Source organism: Dipodomys ordii, unplaced genomic scaffold, assembly GCF_000151885.1.
Source record: "Dipodomys ordii isolate 6190 unplaced genomic scaffold, Dord_2.0 Scaffold34, whole genome shotgun sequence".
NCBI classification, from domain to species: Eukaryota; Metazoa; Chordata; class Mammalia; order Rodentia; family Heteromyidae; genus Dipodomys; species Dipodomys ordii.
In genome coordinates, this window is record NW_012267250.1 from 2,102,572 (window position 1) to 2,121,809 (window position 19,238).

General features: G+C 37.9%; 1 protein-coding gene across 1 annotated transcript in view; it reads right to left on the reverse strand.

Moving 5' to 3' along the window:
* The window catches only part of Pten (phosphatase and tensin homolog), a gene marked incomplete at its 5' end in the record, with an annotated part of 84,072 nt that overhangs the window by 39,636 nt on the left and 25,198 nt on the right, over window positions 1-19,238 (reverse strand). Inside the window, one exon of the mRNA XM_013017044.1 lies at window positions 2,644-2,688. Within this exon, the coding sequence (XP_012872498.1) occupies window positions 2,644-2,688 (45 nt within the window). The remainder of the gene's footprint in view (window positions 1-2,643; window positions 2,689-19,238) is intronic.

Here is a 19,238-nt window from a genome sequence, read left to right on the forward strand (position 1 = left end):
CAAAAAAAAAAAAAAAAAGACTATTATAAACTAGCAAAGAAGTTCATTATCTTGGGAACCCAATGTTTGATAATATAAACCTAGAAAGTCAAGTTCCAGGGCTACTATTCAATGTCAAATTTAACCCTAAGTGATCTACAATACAGGTAATACAAGCCTAAATTCTGAAAGCAGGAAACCACTATATGCAGGAATGAAAAGAATTTCCTTCCCTTTCTTTGTATATGTTAAACTGGAAAAAAAATTTACAAAGGAAGAATTCATCCCTAGTGTCTCCTCAACTGAAACCCTCTAAATCCCAAATCCCTAAGAGTCATAGCCTAAAGTGATTCACATAATGGACTCTAGCTTTTGACAGTCTCTGTCCCTTTTTAAACTCAATTTCTACATCTAGTTATTCAAAAACCCCAAAGCTTTGTGGTTTTTATTTTTCTCCAAAGAACACTAATGATGCCAGAAATAAAGCTTGATTTAAATGAGGCTAATCAGGACTATTATTTGTAAACAGAGATCACCTAAACTCAAGGACCTTTTACCACTACAACTCCTCCAACACCCATACACACATCACAATCTGACCAACATAAAGGACCTACCATATTCTTAACATTCTCAACACTAGGAGTGTGCCAATAACCACCTTGACTTGCCTGCCATTTTTACTATCTACAATACCATTTTCCTTTGTCCTTATCTGAAGACTCAATCTCCTACTGATTCTGTTCACCACAGCTCAAATATGCCTTCTTTTATAAAACCTACCTATGGGACACAATTGATACGTCTACTGTTCTTGTCACTGCTATTGTTTTCACTCTTTTATATAGTAGTTACTACTACAATACTTTTTCCAACTTTCACTTTCAACTATAAATAAGTTTTGTGTGGACTGGACATCTTCCTTCCCTTTCTAGAAAAGTTGTTAGTTTACAATATCTGTCCTATGGCAAGCACAAGTGAGTATTTATCCGTTTGTGAATCTGAAAAACTCAATGGAAACTCACTAGAAGGAACCATGTTGGTATCTACTACACATTCAACACTAAGATCTTAACTGAACGGAAATACCATTAAAGATTTTTTTTTTTTTTAGCCAGGTGCCAGTGGCTCACACCTGAAATCCTAGCTACTCAGGAGGCTGAGACCTGAGGATAGTGGTTCAAAGCCAGCCCGGGCAGGAAACTCCATGAGACTCTATCTCCAATAAACCACCAGAAAACCAGAAGTGGTGCTGTGGCTCAAGTGATACAGCCCTAACCTTGAGCTGAAGAGCTGAGGGACAACATCCAGGCCCAGAGTTCAAGCACCATGACAAAAAAAAAAAAAAAAAAAGATTATTTTTTTTTAACTTCACAAACCAAACCAATTAGATGCTGCTGACAATTATATTTGGTAAAGATATAAAATGTCTGCTGGAGGCAGGAAAGAATCTTGTTCTTCATTTGATAATCTCCGTAGAAAGATTTCAACAATGAATTAGTACTTATAACTCTCTTTGGTTGTACAGGAATTTGAAACTCGGGCCTTTGGCTTGGGCTTGCTAGGCAGATATATTCTACCATTTGAGCTATGTTCCCCCCCATATATATGTTTATATAAGCTGTATTTATATATGTGTATATGTGTGTGTATATATGTATATATATATATAAAACTTTACATAAAACTTCCTGTGGGGGGAATAAAACACCTTCCTGTGTAATTTGTAGATACCAACTTGGAAAAAGAAAGGCCAAGTAGAAATATATCACATTTTTATCTTTTTTTAAATTAGAAAATGTCTATATTTTGGGAAAAAATAACAAAACTGTTTACAAACAAAAATTTCATCTCATCTATCTACTACTCCCAAAGATGCACACACACACACACATACCCCAAAAGTAAAAGCACAAAGTTTTTTTGTTTTTTGTTTTTTTGGGGGGGTCCAGTTGTGGGGCCCGAACTCTGGGCCTGGGCGCTGTCCCTCAGCTCTTCAGATCAAGGCTAGCACTCTACCGCTTGAGCCACAGCACCACTTCCGGCTTTTTTCTTTTTGCTGCTTATGTGGTACTGAGGAATCAAACCCAGGGCCTTTTGCATGCAAGGCAAGCGCTCTGTCACTGAGCCACCTTCCCAGCCCCCTTAAAAGCACAAAGTTTAAGATAAAGCTAATTAGCTTTATCAAGTGTTCAATCCTTAAAATCCTATCTGGAATTAAAAGACATTACCAAATTCAAGAGTATTAGATTCTCATTTAGGTTCTATACAATGGAGAGCATTTCAATGACTGTTTCAATCCACCAACCAACAGGCATAAAATAGACAAAATTATATCCACTCAAGCATGCTTTCATAGAAGACATCATTAATGCTATGACAGAAGCTCGTCTGTAGATTACATTTCAAATTACCACATGGTTATGGGTCCAAAGATGGGCTAGATGCCAAGTCATTTAATGCAGATCAAGTAACATGAATCTGTGCCAACACTGTTTTACCTCATCACTACATTTTCTCAATGATCTAACTATGCTCTCAAACTTTTTCAACTGTTTTAGAATACAATTCTATTAAAGATACCTTTATTTCTAATGAGGAGATAATTTTTGCTTATTATTTTAGAATTTATTTGCAAGCATAAAAATAAGAAAACATACTTACAGATTGTATATCTTGTAATGGTTTTTATGCTTTGAATCCAAAAACCTTAAAATAAAACAAACAAACAAAAAGCCAGCATTAACAAAGACAAGCTAACATGTGAAACTACATTCAATATTACTGAAGTGCCAAAAAAAATTCTATTATTTTTCCTAGTCTCAAATATAATTAAGTGAAAGAATAATAACCAGCCCAAGCAAATATTCCCTTCATAGGTTTCAACTAGTATTTATATTTTATCATTCTTAAACAATTATTACATTACATAGATTTATACAATCTGAAGTAAATCAAAGAGCTTTTCATACAGTATTTTCAAAACTTTCTATATTCATATAGTCAGCTTTTTCATAATTTCTTGAAGAGCCAGCATTAGCATTTAACTGAAGTTCACCTAGTTCTACAGATTTTCTAGACAACCACAGCAATTAGATATTTTTAAAAATAAAACTGAAAACTTAGTCATCCTTCTTTTCAAACTAAAAAAAAAAATGCTTGATAGGCACAACTGCTAATTCTATATACTTTATTAAACATTTCACATTTATAGTGGAGGAAAGTAGGTCTCCAAGAGATTATATGATCTTCCAAAGGTCATGCATACTAGTAAGTCAAAGAATTAAACCTTTAAGTTCCTCTCTCAAGACTAAAAGGCAACTTTAAGGTACCTCAAACACAAAATGGGAAGCACTATTTGAGAACTTTTGTATATAAGCTGGTTTAATCCTTAATGCTATGAAATAACAGAAAGCTTAGAAGAATATAAAGCTAAGGTATAAAATCTGTTTGAAAAGAAAAAAGGTTCACAAAAAGAATATGGAATCAAATGGCATTGCCCTTTTAAACAATGTTATTCAGCATTAAAAAAAAACCACACAAAAAATGTTTTAACTGGCAGAATAATTATTTACAACTTATTCCAAAATAGATTATAAGTTAAATGTCAATACATAATTAAGGATTTTAAAGTAAGCAAACTAAAATGACTTTGTTTTCCATGTATTTTCTCAAGAAGTTATTAAAAGACGCATTCTGTTAAAGCAAGAGTAGAAAGTCATGACACATTCTAGGAAGAATCCAATGGAAGAGAAAAAGATTCTAGAATGATGGTGTAGGGGCATCTCTAGCAGACCACCAGACAGCAAGCCTAGAAAGCAATTAATATGGAGATCAAAATGCTTGCTGAAAGATAAAACTGTTAGGTATCAAATGTACTCAAACATGGTGAGATTTCCAGAATTAGGGGGCATATTTGTGAATGAATTAAAAATAACATAGGAAACTGAGTCAATCAATATGCCACAATACACTTGGCTCTTAGTCACATAGCATAAGTAGGTATAATTTTGGAACAGAACAAAAAATTGGAAAAGAAAAAGATACAGCAAAAATTGAAGCCTTTGCAATTTTTAACTAAAAGAAGTTGTCTAACAAATTCTTAATATACTTGGTTAATTTTCTTTAATCATACATTAATAAAGACAAACTACTCTGGACATATTTCCAATGAAGACTGAGGACCAAGTTTGAGTGGAAATGCCAGGAAACAGGGAGAAAGTGTTCATTTAATTTTAGAGTTCACGTCAGACCAGGAAGGAAATACTGACATAGTTAGATATGATATAGATCAGTAAAACAGATTTCAAAAGCTTCATTTAAATAACAGCCTGTGAATTCCTAACTCAATCTAAAAGGAAAGACTACAGAGGATTAACAATAAAATTCTGTACAAACAGTTACATTTGATTCATTTTAAAAACACAAAAAAAGAAAAATAAATTTTCTAAGAAGACCAACCAAGTAAGCTTCAGTCTATACTTACAGAATTCAGATTCTAAAGGTACATATATGATGGTCAAAGTGGGGAGAATATCTACAAATGAATATAAAATACAAGTACAGAAGGAACATAAAAAATAAAAGGAAGGGCTGGGAAGGTGGCTCAGTGGTAGAGTGCTTGCCTTGCATGCATGAGGCCCTGGGTTCGATTCCTCAGCACCACATAAGCAGAAGGAAAAAAAAAGCCGGGAAGTGGTACTGAGGCTCAAGTGGTAGAGCGCTAGCCTTGAGCTGAAGAAATGAGGGACAGTGCCCAGGCCCAGAGTTCAGGCCCATGACTGAACCCCCCCAAAAAAAAAAAAGAAAGAAAGAAAAGTACAGACTACGTGGAAATAAAAAAAAAATAAAATTAAAATTCACAAGGTAGACAGCTACGTAGTGCTAGAAACATGGGGGGAAATGCAGGATTCTAAAATTTTCTTTTACTTTAATCTTCTTTGTCCAAGAGAAAACTCTCTAATTATCTAATTCAGTAAGCAAAGTGTAATAGTAGGCTGGGTGCCAACTGGCTCACATCTATAATCCTAGCTACTCAGGAGGCTGAGATCTGAGGATTGAGGTTCAAAGCTAGCCCGGACAGGAAAGTCCAGGAGACTCTTATCTCCAATTAACTACCACTACTGTGGCTCAAAGTAGTAGAGCACTAGCCTTAAGCTGAAGAGCTTAGGGACAACACCCAAGCCCAGAGTTCAAGCCTCTGGACTGGAAAAAAAAAAAGAAAGTAGTAATAGGAGGCACATGACAATTCTTCTAGATTAAAAACACTTGCTACTTGATAATTTAAAGAAAAGCTAGAGGCTGGAATGCGGCTTAGTGCTTGCCTAGCATACATGAAGCCCTGAGTTTAACTCCTCTGCACCACATAGCCAGAAGTGCTGCTGTGGCTCAAGTAGTAGAATGCTAGCCTTGAGCTGAAGAAGTTCAGGGACAGTGCCAGGCCCTGAGTTCAAGCCCCAGAAATGGCAAAAAGAAAAAAGAAAAAAGGAAGGAAGGAAGGAAGGAAGGAAAGAAAGAGGAGGGAGGGAGGGAAGGGAAGGGGGAAGAAAGAAAGAACATCTACTTCTCAAAGAATTTTCCTTAGCAAATGCCACCATTTGAAAAACCTTTGATATTCTGCGATTATACATACTAATAAATAGTAAGCAATTAGTAATTGCAAAAGCAAAGGATAACACACCAATTTCACAAAATGGTCTTTAGTGAAAGAACAGAGGTTTCCTTATTTTTCAGAGATCATTTAAACCAGAAATGGAGACCTGTTTCAACTGGCAAAACACCAGCCTTGAGCAATAAAAGTCATTTAAAAGCCAAGCAAGGCCCTGAGTTCGAGCCCCAACATTGGCACAAAAAGTAAGTTAAAAATAGGGTCAATATGTATACACATATACAAGTCTTTGCCCCAATGCAAAAAGTCAATAAACAACAAAAAGTTACTTAACCTCACAGCTAAAGAAATTTAATCAAATTAAACACCTGTAATCCTAGCTGCACAGAAGACAAACACAATTGACCACTAGCTCAAAGTCAGCAGAGTTACTGAGACTCCATCACAAAATCAAAACAAAAGAGCTTTGGGGCAGCCCTTTATACTCTAAATTCAATCCTCAGTATCACAAACATTTAAAAAGCAACAACAAAGTCAGGGGCTGGTATGCGCTTGCCTGTAATCCTCGGGAGACTGAGATAGGAGGACTGTGGTTCAAAACCAGCCAGGGCAGGAAAAATCCAGTGAAACTCTTATCTCCATGATTCCAAAAAACTGGAAGTGGCTTTATAGCTTAAGTGGTAGAGCTCTAACCTTAAACACAAAGAGGCTCAGGGACCACACCAAGGCCCTGAATTCAAAGCCCAGGACCAGCAAAACAACAACAACAAAAACCCAGGAACCAGAAGCTCACATCTGTGATCCTAGGTACTCAGGAGGCTGAGATCTAAGGATTGTGATTCAAAACTAGCCCAAGCCAGAAAGTCTGAGAGACTTTTATCTCCAATTAACCACCAAAGAGCTGGAAGTGGAGTTTGGGCAAGTGGTACAACACCAGCCTTACACAAAAAAACCTAAAGGACAATGCTAGCGTCCTGAGTTCAAGTCCCAGTACTGGCTCACACTTGTAATTTTAGCTACTTGAACAATTCAAAGCCAGCCTAGATGGAAAAGTCCACAAATTCATCTCCACAATAACCAGCAAAAAAAAATAGGCTGGAGGCATGACTCAAACATTAAAGAACCAGCCAAGAAAAGGAGCTGAGCCAAGGCCCTAAAGTTCAAACTCAGGTACTGGCAAAACAAACAAAACTGTAAACCAAATCATATCACTTTTCCGCAATGAATTACAGAAAGTTAAATGTTTGACAACATATGACCCAAGGCTCTAAGAGGAAAAGAGCACTCTTACTTAACATGTTGGTAGTAATATAAAATACCATTTTTGGAGACCAAAATTTAGATTCTGTTGACCTAGCAACTCCATAGCTAACAAAAAAAATACATACATACATACACACATAAATAAAAAACTCCATAGATGAGTTTATCTACAGATATATTTGGAAAAGACAAGGTAAATGTGCGCTGTGTTCAGTGGCAAAAAAAAAGAGTAACTTAACCATTAGTTAGTACTATTATGGATTATAGTTAAAAACAGATGAAAAATACCCACTTTTTAAAAAAGCAGATGTGCTGGGAAGGTGGCTCAGTGGTAGAGCACTTGGCCTTGCATGCATGAGGCCCTGGGTTCGATTCCTCAGCACCACATAAGAAAAAAGAAAAAAGTCAGAAGTGGCTCTGTGGCTCAAGTGGTAGAGTGCTAGCCTTGAGCTGAAGAGCTGAGGGACAGCACCCAGGCCCAGAGTTCAGGCCCCACAACCGGACCCAAAAAAATAAAAATAAAAGCAGATAATGTTCATGCCAATATTAATGTTTCCTAAAATAAATTGAATAAAATTAAAAGCATGGTATAAAACAGTGTGCATTAGTTTCCTATTTGTTTCCCCCACCCTCCTTTTTAAAAAATTATTCACATGGTCTTAAGTGAATTTGCTTCTTTTTTGGTTCAGTCATGGGGCCTGAACTCTTGGCATGAGCCCTGTCCCTCAGCTGTTCAGTTCAAGGCTAGCACTCTACCACTTGAGCCACAGCACCACTTCCAGCTTTTTCTGCTTATGTGGTGCTGAGGAATCAGAACTCAGGGTCTCATGCATCCAAGGCAAGCACTCTACCACTGAGCCACCTTCCCAGCCCTTTTCCCCCTTTTTTAAAGTGTGTAAACCAAGCAGTAATGAGAAGCATGGATTCAGCCCCTTATTCCATTTTGTTGGGGAAAAGGGTTAGAGATTAATTAATACATCATGCATACACAATTAAGTCTCTATAAAAATACCAACACTTGGGGGAAGGGGAACTGGGAGACTGAGAGGGAAAGGGTAACAATGTTCAAAAAGAAATGCTGGGGAAAGGGTAACAATGTTCCAAAAAAAAAAAAATGTTGGGGCTGGGAATGTAGCTCAGTGGTAGTGCTTGCCTAGCAGGCAAGGTTCAATTCCTTAGTACCACATAAACAGAAAAAGCCAGAAGTGGTGCTGTGGTTCAAGTAATAGAGCGCTACCTTGAGCAAAAGAAGCTCAGGGACAGTGTCCACACCCTAAGTTCAAGCCCAGGACTGACAAAAACAAACAAACAAACAAAAGAAATATACTCATTACCTGACTCTAACTCCTCTGTACATCACCTTTATTATTTCTAAGTCCTATTTTCTATCTTTCTTTCTTCTTTCTTTCTTTCTGTCAAACAGTCATGGGGCTTGAACTCAGGGCCTAGGCACAATCCCTGAGCTCTTCTTCTCAAGGCTACCTACCACTCTACCACTTTGAGCCACAGCACCACTTCTGGTTTTTGAGTTGCTGCTTTCTACACAAAGAATGATACCACCCCATTGGTAAGAAAATGGAAAGACTTGAAAAAGATCATATTAAGTGAAGTAAGCCAAACCCAAAGAAACATAGGTCCACAGTTTCCCTTATCTGCAATAATTAGCATATGTCTAGGATAATCTTAGATGAGAAGAGCTTAATAACTATGTACACATGACCATATAAGATGACACTAAGTGAAATGAACTCCAAGACATGGACACAAGAGGTTTTTCTTTGTTGTTGTTTTTAAGGTACTATGTGATTTTTTTGTTTCTTTAGTATGTTCTTCCCCCTATGGTATATCCCCTGTTGTCACTGTATTTGATTTTGGTACCCTGGTATTGTGTATACGTCCATTTGAATTATGGAATGGAAGGGAACGACAGAATGGTGAGACAAAGAACCAATGCAACAGTGATATACACAAGACAATATGTTGGAGAAGATCTGTACAACTTGGGGGTGGGGAGAGTGGGGAGAAGGGAAAGTACGAGAAAAATGAGGGAAGGAGTAATAAGTTTGACAAGAAATGTCAACTTATTACCTTACTTATGTAACTGTAACCCCACTGTACATCACTTTGACAATTTTTAAAATGCATAAAAAAGGAAGAAAAAGCAAGCAAGCAAGAAAAAGAAAGAAAGAAAGAAAGGAAGGAAGGAAGGAAGGAAGGAAGGAAAGAAGGAAGGAAGACAGGAAGGAAGGAAGGAAGACAGGAAAACAGGAAGGAAGGAAGACAGGAAGACAGGAAGGAAGGAAGACAGGAAGGAAGACAGGAAGACAGGAAGGAAGGAAGAAAGGCAGATAGGCAGTCAGGCAGGAAGGCAGGAAGGAAGGAAGGAAGGAGGGAGGGAAGGAAGGAGGGAGGGAAGGAAGGAAGGAAGGAAGGGAGGGAGGGAGGGAGGGAGGGAGGGAGGTCAGTCTCATAGACTTTCCTATTCTGAATGGCATTGAACTGTGATCCTCAGATCTCAGCCTCCTGAGTAGCTAGGATTACAGGTGTGAGCCACCAGTGACCAGCTGTACATCATCTTTATAATAATAAAAAATTCACACACACACACACACAAACCATTCTGGGTTAGGGAGCTTCTGGAGTTGTCAGACACAGTACCTCAATCCCATAGGAACAGAGGCTACTGCTCTGGGGACCCTTCTGGATCTCACCCTATGCCATCTCCCCATCTGTTCATGTTTATCCTTACCATGATCTTAATAAGCTTGTATATTAGTACACACAGCTACAATAACAAAATGCGTTAGGCTGTGTTTTGTTTTTGAGATGGAGTTACACTATGATGCCTAGGCTGGTGTCAAAACTTGTTGTGTACTGCTCATGAACAGTCACCACTATCCAATCACGGCAGCAGTGACCTGCCATGATACAATGAACCTCCTACCTCATACTCCTAAGTAGCTGCACTCTTTTACAGGTTGTGTACCACCATGCCTGGCCAGACAAGGTCATCTATAAACAACAGAAATTGTTGTCTACAGCTCTAAGGCCTGGAAAGTCCAGACTTTCAAAAAAGAGTAAACAAGTGGTTCCATAATGAAAGCACCTAGGGTAAGCAGTACTGAAGATCTGAACCCAGGGCCTTGCCACTAAGCAGCACTTTTGTATATTAGGTAATTTTGAGAAATATTATCGCTTCCTGTACATGGACTGCAGTCCTCCTGTTCTTTGCTTCCTGTCATAGATAGATGAAAGGTGCACACCACTACGTGCCTCTTCTTCTGTGTGATCGTATCTTGATTTTTTTAGTGTAACTTGCACCCATTTGGGGGAAGAAGTTTTAATAATAGGGTGTATAACATAGGAGAGGGCTGGGACGGTGGCTCAGTGGTAGAGTGCTTGCCTTGCATGCATGAGACTCTGGATTCGATTCCTCAACACCACATAAACTGAAAAAGCCAGAAGTGTTGCTGTGGCTCAAGCAGTAGAGCGCTGGCCTTGAGCTGAAGAGCTGAGTGAGGGACAGCACCCAAGCCCAAAAAAAAAGGACAAATTTGTAGGAGCTATTTGTCATCTTTTGCCTATTTCAAACAAAATACCAATCCAGTTTGGAGAAAAGTTCAAGAAATCATAAGTAAAATTTCCTTCCTCATCTTTGTCTCATCACATTTAGAGGCCTGAAGCCAATTAGGTCCTTTCGATTTAGACAATGAATGCTAGTGAGTTAGAACAGTCACAAATTCTTCATAGAGGAGCTGAAAGTTCACAAGCAAATGACCAGCACTGGGTCATGGCAGCAGTATGTGGTACCAAGTGTCTAGCCAGACACTAAGCAGAAGGCTACTTACTGGCCATGCTGCTACTTCCCAGAGTTTCTACTATTTCCTAAGCCCACTTCCCAAAGTACTAAACTTCACAAAAAAAAAAAAAAAAAAAAAACAACTTTCTGATTAAGTTGGAATTTGCAACCAAGAATCCATACTTCTTTCTTTTCTTTCTCCCTGATTTTTTTTTTTCTGGTGTCAAGCCTGGGGCTTGAACTCAGGGCCTAGGTTCTGTCCCGAGCTTTTCTGCTCAAGGCTAGAACTCTACCAACTGAGTCACAGCTCTACTTTCCACTTTTTGGTGATTAACTGGAGCTAAAGTGTCAAGGACTTTCTTACCCTACCTGGCTTCAAACTGAGATACTCAGATCTCTGCCTCTTGAGTAGCTAGGATTACAGGCATGAGCCACTGGCATTGGCTTGTCTTTCTTTATAAATAGAATTTGCCTAGAGTTTGCTTTGAGTAGGTTTTTTTTTAAATCACACTTTTTATAAGCTTACCTTGCTATCTAATCTAACATTATTGACAACAGTGAGAATGATAGCAAAATAAACAGTCTATTTAAAAGAATACAGTAGGGGCTGGGAAGGTGGCTCAGTGGTAGAGCGCTTGCCTTGCATGCATGAGGTCCTGGGTTCAATTCCTCAGCACCACATTAGCAAAAAGAAAAAAGCCGGAAGTGGCGCTGTGGCTCAAGTGGTACAGTGCTAGCTGAAAAGCTGAGGGACAGTGCCCAGGCCCAGAGTTCAGGCCCCACGACCGGATCCAAAAAATAAAAAATAAAAAAATACAGTAGAGGGCTGGGAAGGTAGCTACAGCTAGAATACTACTTAGAGAAACATTTTCCCACTTCCTCACTGCCTCTTTCTTCCAAACCACAATTAGGTCATTGTCTTGTTAGTCTAATACAGCAGAAAAGTAAAAAAATAAAATAAAATAAAAAAATAAACAGCATTTTTAGAAGAGAAATAGGAAAATTTGCCTAAAGATATTTAGAAAATAAAAACTAAAACTTAGATAAACAAATGTAGAGAAACAATACTCTCTGAATTTGAATAATATCGTCCAAGTAGTTTCAACATACAAAAATCTGAATTAATGAGTCATTAGCTATGAGAATAATTTTTTTTAATTCTTAAACTTTCTTTAAAGATTTCTAAGCTAACCGGGCGCCAGTGTGGCTCACACCTGTAATCCTAGCTACTGAAGAGGCTGAGATCTGAGGATCACAGTTCAAAGCCAGCTCGGGCAGAAAAGTCCGTGAGCCTCTTATCTCCAATTAACCACCAGAAAACCAGAAGTGGTGCTGTGGCTCAAGCGGTAGAGCGCTTGCCTTGAGCTGAAGGGTGCTGGGATAGCGCCCAAGCCCAGAGTTCAAGCCCCATGACCGACAAAAAAAAAAGAGTTCTAAGCTATATCTAAGAAAGCAACAGAATACATTTTTAAAATATTTTTGCCCAAATAATAAATATATTTACAAATGCTTCTATGAAAGTTTGTTTTTTTGTAATGTGTATCTTTCTCAAAAAATTAAAGACAGGGCTGGGAAGGTGGCTCAGTGGTAGAGTGCTTGCCTCACATGAATGAAGCCCTGGGTCCAATTCCTCTAGCACCACATAAGCAGAAAAAAACAGAAGTGGTGCTGTGGCTCAAGTGGTAGAGCTCTAGCCTTGAGCTGAAGAGCTGAGGGACAGTACCCAGGCCCATGACTAACAAAAAAAAAAAATTAAAGACAACTATTAACACCTTGGACAATGGTTGACCATATGTTAATTAAAACCTTGGAAAGCAAAACCACAATAAGGAGGGAACTATTGTAACTTGAAACCATATTTAAAAATAAAGATCTCTGGGAAATGGTAAGTACATGAGCCATTATTAAAGCCAATATTATATAACTTTAGTTTATAATTCTACATTACACTATTAGAAAAGTAATTATGACTACATAAACATGTGATGTATGATGATGGGATTTCTGTGACATGAGAAGCTGAAAGGATATTAATCTATATGAGTTGAGGTTTGTTTGTCTTATGCCTTTGAAGGTAAACTGGTATATAAAACTTGAAATTAAAAGTGCTGTAAGTAGCCGGGGCCAATGGCTCACATCTGAATCCTAGCTACTCAGGAGGCTGAGATCTGAGGATCATGGTTCAAAGCCAGCCCAGGCAGGAAAGTCCCTGAGACTCTTAAAATTAACCATTAGAAAACTGGAAGTGTTACTGTGACTCAAAGTGGTAGAGCACTAGCCTTGAGCTGAAGAGCTCAGAGGACAGCACCCAGCCCCACAACTGGCCAAAAAAAAAAAAAGCAGTGAAAAGCATAGTCCTACAATGTGCTATTTACAAGAACCTCATTTTAGATCCAAAGATATAAGTACATTGAAGGCAAAATGCAAAGAAGATATTTTATGCAAATGATAAAAGACAGTGAGATTAATATGGGACAAAATCAACCCAATTTTTAAATATTATAAAGTCAAAAAATAACACTGTAGACACCTAAGAGAGCATCCAAGTATATGAATTCAAAATTGACATTAAAAAAAATAGTTCCAACCAGGCGCTGGTAGCTCACACCTGTAATCCTAGCTACTCAGGAAGCTGAGATCTGAGGATCACGGTTCAAAGTCAGCCCGGGCAGTAAACTCCATGAGACTCTTACCTCCAATAAACCACCAGAAAACCAGAAGTGGCCCTATGGCTCAAGTGGTAGAGCATTCACCTTGAGCTGAAGGTCTGCCCAAACCCAAAGTTCAAGCCCCACGACCAACCAGAACAAAAAAAAAAAGTTCTAAAATAATACTTAAATACTTTAATATTTGATTTACAATAATAGAACAACCAGCCAGAAAAATGAAGAACTGAACAATTGTTGAACACAAAAACCCATCTGGACATAACAGACATCATCAGAACTCATACCTTAGGGCCAATTGGGGATTTGCAGAACAATGTGAAAAAAAATTAATGCCACTGAACGGTTCACTTAAAAGTGGTAAAATGGTACATTTATATTTTATACATAAAAGTGCCTATTGCTACATATCTAACCTATTCATCCTGAAACCCTCCCTAGAGGCAACCACCTTAACTATTCTGACTCTTTTTCCTGTTTTTAATTCAGTATGTATATTATTACTGTTTCTTATGCCTTGCTTATCCGTACTTCCTGCCAAAAAAGAGGAAGCCTCCAAAATTAATCGTACTCATATACTACATTTTACTAAGTCTCCCTAACACAGAAGTAGCAAAAATTTGGATTAAACCCAACTGATGTTAATAACTAATTTGTTCAGTTTCCTAAGAATCTATTATACTTTTCCTCCAATTTTTCAATATTCACTTCCTAAGTTACAATTGCTTTCCTGAAGCCTCAGCTTCCTAAATGGTAGCTCCACAGTTTACGGCAAAGTTATCTGGTTGCCCCTCTTGCACAGCAAGTATTCTACTTGAGTAATACCCTAGACCTCTCCGCTTTAGTTATTTTCTACATATAGTATTTTTTGCCTGCAGGCCAGGGTCATGATCCTCCAAGCTAATGCTTCACACTGCTGAGCTAACAGGCTTGACCCACCATGCCCAGCTTTTTTGTTCAGGTGGGGACTCACTAGCTTTTTATTTTAACCCAGGCTAGTCTCCAACTTTTATCTTCCCATATGCCTTCTAAGTAGTTCTAAAAATGTTTCTTATGAATATGTTTTTATTAGATCAAGAGTGATTCCTGCGGGGCTCACATTTGTAATGCTAGCTACCTAGGAGGCTGAGACCTAAGCAACACAGTTCAAAGTCAGACACAGAAGTCTAATAAACTACTCCAATAAACTATTCGGAAAAAGCCAGAAGTGACACTGTGGCTCAAGAGTGCTAGCCTTGAGCAAAGAGAGGCTCAGGGACAGAGCCCAGGCCAGAGTTCAGGCCCCCAGGACAGGCAAAAAGAGAGAGAGGAAGAGGAAGAAGAGGAAGAGGGGGAGTGAGAGGGGGAGCGAGAGGTGGAGAAGGAGAGGTAGGCAGAGGAGGAGGGAGGAAGAGAAGGAGGAATTATTCCTCCGCCCCATACTTGATGGTATGGTTTGATGCAAAATTCTAGGCTGAACCCAACCTTGGCAGTAACAATTCACCATCACCTCTAATTCTATTTCCATGAAGCTAGACACTATTCATATTCCTAATCTTTCCTAAAGTCCCTAAAAGTTTTTGAGATGTTTTCATTTCAATCATTCTAACAAAAATTTCCCAAAAATTTTCATAGTATGAGGCTTTTTATATTTGTTATAGTAGGCATTAAGTAGGGATTTTCAATCTGGAGATGTAATTCTTAAAGAGAAACTTTCTAGTCCTATTTTCTTGATGATCCCCCCTTTGTTGTCTTTATGAATCTAGCTAGCTAGCTAGTTAGCTTTGTGCCAGTCGTGAGGCTTGAACTATGGGCCTGTGTGCTCTACTACTTGAACCACAGCTCCAATTCTGGCTTTCTGGGGTTTAATTGGAGATAAAAAGTCTCATGGATTTTTCTGCCCACGCTGAGCCAACTTCCCAGCCTCTATAAATCCTTTTAATTGGAGGATAAACCTCTATATTTAAAATGCCCATTTAAAATGTACTTAGAGCATTTGTGGTAGCACAATTCACATACAACATTGTATAATAATGTATACCTAGGGGCTGGGAAAGTGGCTCAGTGGTAGAGTGCTTGCCTTGCATGCCTGAGGCCCTGGGTTCGATTCCTCAGCACCACATAAGCAAAAAGGAAAAAGCCAGAAGTGGCACTGTGGCTCAAGTGGTAGAGCGCTAGCCTTGAGCTGAAGAGCTGAGAGACAGCGCCCAGGCCCAGAGTTCAGTCCCCATAACCGGACCCAAAAAAAAAAAAAAGTGTATACCTAAATCAAGCTGTACAGGTACAAATAAAAATAAAGCAAGAACTTACACACATAACTACTGATTCTATGAATTTATCTTGAATCAAACTTATATTCTCAAATGTTTTGTGGGCAAACAATTTAAGTAAAGCAAGTAGAATAAAAGATGAGAAATAGTAACTAATACGTTCAATCACAGGCAAGGCATATTAAACACTGATTTTGTTACATAGGAATGAGTACAATGTTGGCAGATCTTTCAACTTTTCAAAAGAAGCTAGAAATACAGTTTTTGATATGATGCTTCTAGGTTTTTAAATATAAAGCATTACATTTCAATTTTAGACTGGGCATGGTAGCTCAAATATATAATCCCATTTACTCAGGAGATGGATATTAGGAAGAGCACAAGTGGCTAGGCTAGGTAAAAAGTTAGTGAGATCCCTATCTTAACAAACAAGCAGGCATTTTGGTGTACATCTGTAATTCCACCCAGATAAGAGAGATAGAATGATCTCAGTTCAAATCTGGTCTCTACACAAAAACTGGAGATCCTATCTGAAAAACAAAAAACAAAAAAGGCTGGGGTGTATGGCTTCCATGGTAAAGCTTTTACCTCAAATATGAGGCCCTGAGTTCAAAACCCTCGTATCACCATCACCAACAACAAAAATTCCATTTTTAATCATTGTATGAGGACCAACACTATACTATAAAAAAATATAAGATACCTCTAGTCTAGATTAGTCTAAGTTTCTCTCTTTTTTGTCTTCTAATATACATGATACAATATGGTTATTAAGGAAATCAGCTTGGGGCTAGGGATGTGGCTCAGCAATAAAATGCTTGCCTAGCATTCACAGGAGAATCTGGATCTATCCCAGGATCATAAAATGGGAAAGGGAAGAAAAGAAAGAAATCAGCTATAATCTCAGCACTTGGAAGGCTGAAGAAAGGATTCAAAAATGAATTCCATGGTAAGACCCTAACTCAAAAAACAAACAAGAATATCAGCTTTGGAATCTAACAGACCTGAACTTAACATTGACCCTCATTTCTTCCAGGTTGTGGCAAAAGAGGAAGTTTATTTCTTGTAACCCATTTATGAAACATACATAGATTTACTCCACAATTTAATAAGATGCTGCTTATTAAATACTGTAGGCTTCTAATGCAACAGTTACACATGTAATATGTAAATAAATGCAGAATTGTTTACTATTCAAATAAATTTCATTATTGGTGCTAGTAATATAAACTTTCTAATCCATAGAGAGTCTTTATTTGTAAGAAGAGGCTAACTAAAGGAGTAAAAACAGACCTTTCTTGTGGGACAATAAAAATATTTTAGAATTTGACAGAGGTGACAGATGTGATTGGGTGTACTATGAAGATACGTGACTGAAATTATGCACTTTAAAAAATAGTAACAAGTGGGGCTGGGAAGGTAGCACAGTGGTAGAGCGCTTGTCTTGCATGCATGAGGCCCTGGGTTCAATTCCTCAGCACCACATAAATAGAAAAAGCCGGAAGTGGCACTGTGGCTCAAGTGGTAGAGCACTAACCTTGAGATAAAAGAGCTGAGGGACAAGCGCCCAGGCCCAGAGTTCAGGCCCCACAACCACACACACACACACACACACACACACACTCTCTCTCTCTCACACACACACACACACAAAATAGTAACACGTGAATTTCACCTTAATAGGAAAAAAAAGTGGGAAATGGCAGTAAAATTACTCCGTGTGTGTGTGTGTGTGTGTGTGTGTTTTCCTGGATGTTCCACAGGGCTGGATGCTAATACTGAGCTCTGATGCTCAAAGCTGCCACTCTACACTTGAGCCACAGCTCAACTTCTCCAAATTAATGGAAGCTAGCCTCTAAATAATTTGTTTTCAATTTTTTACCAAATAAGCAATAATGATGTTAGGGCAACAAACATTTCCTTCTTTTATTTATTTTTCGGTGCAGGGGTCAGTTATGGGGCTTAAACTCAGGACCTTGGTGCTGTCCCTGAGCCTCTCTGTGCTCAAGGCTAGCACTCTACCACTTGAGCCATAGCACCACTTCTAGTTTTTGAGTGGTTAAAGGACATAAGAGTCTCACGGAGACATTTCTGTCTGGGCTGGCTCCAAACTGTTATCCTCAGATCTCAGCCTCCTGAGTAGCTAGGATTATCGCTATGAGCCATTGGCATCCAGCCCTTCTTATTTAAAAATCAACATATACTTAAGATTAAAATCAATATATAATTAAGGAAAGAATATTTGAAAAGTTTCTTCAGGAAGAAAATGAACATTAATAATATAGGTTCTTGAATCCATAAGCTCACTGTGAAAATCATTGCAAGTCAGAAGAGGGAGCTCTAAGTATTTCCTCATTACTATGGGAATCTTCCTTCCAAAAGATTTCCAATAAAAGAGGAAGTTAATTATTTCCTATAGACCCAAACAAGAGGAAAATATTTTTCATGGATGTTGTTTCTAAGGTCAACATTTCCTAAACTATGCTCCATGAAACACTATCCTAAGAAAGACATTCAATATACTACAAAAGAAAGAAAAGTAGAAGGTAAGGAAATCAGAAAAAAGAAAAGTGGCATGCTAGAATTGTATTCTTGAGAGATTTTTATAATATATGTAGCAAAGTATAGACTCTATTCTAAAAAGGCTAGTTTACCTCTATTAAACCTACATTTTCCTTATTTATTATGAACAGCACAATTCTCAAGCTACACCTTTTAAACACATGAAGCACCAATTACAGACTGCTTAGATTTATGCAAGATAGCACATAAATTTAATTAACCTGATGGACAATATTAACATACATCAAAGAGTCATCAATTATCTGAATGAAATTTTGTTTCATATTACAAGGTCAGGCAAGACATTAATGGCAAAAAGTAAGGAGAAGGAAAAAAGAAAGTTAAAAAGAAAAAAACATTGTGGGAAGAGTTAGCTCTTTAATTTCTCTTCTATGCGATATCACTGCCATGCTCTATCAGTTCTATCCCTTGAACTAACAAAACATCTGCAAGCTAAGAGAAATTCACTTTTCTTTATCTCTTGTTTTACTTTTTACTTTAATTCCCAACTTTAGGAGATAACCTCAAATAAAAAATGAACAGTTACCTTAAAATTAATTGAGTTCCCCAAATACAGAATTTCACATAGCTATAAAAAATTACACTCAAAAGCATTCAATAATTCTAGACAATATAAGCATGAAGACATTTGCAATTTAAATTTATTTTATTCAAGGCAATGATGTAGGTCAATAACAAGCAATGAATTCTGGATATTCCCTGCTTGGGAAGAAAATATGGAGTTAGTAGTTAAAAGGATACTTTAAAATATCCTTTGCATATCCCCACGAAAAAAGCATAAAAATAAAATTTTTTCAAACAGAAAAGCAAAAATATATGAAAATGAGGCATTCCACTGAGATATTATTTATCAGCTTTGAACTAAAAAAGGAATCACTACCAGTTACTACAAATTCACCAATATAGTATAAGCCAATCAAAGTAACTAGCTATTCAGGAACAGGCCACAGCTGTTCCCTTGGAGTAGGCAATTCTAACAGTTAAAAAATATTTAGGAAAAAAAAGTCAGAAGTGGCGCTGTGGCTCAAGTGGTAGAGCGCTAGCCTTGAGCTGAAGAGCTGAGGGACAGTGCCCAGGCCCAGAGTTCAGGC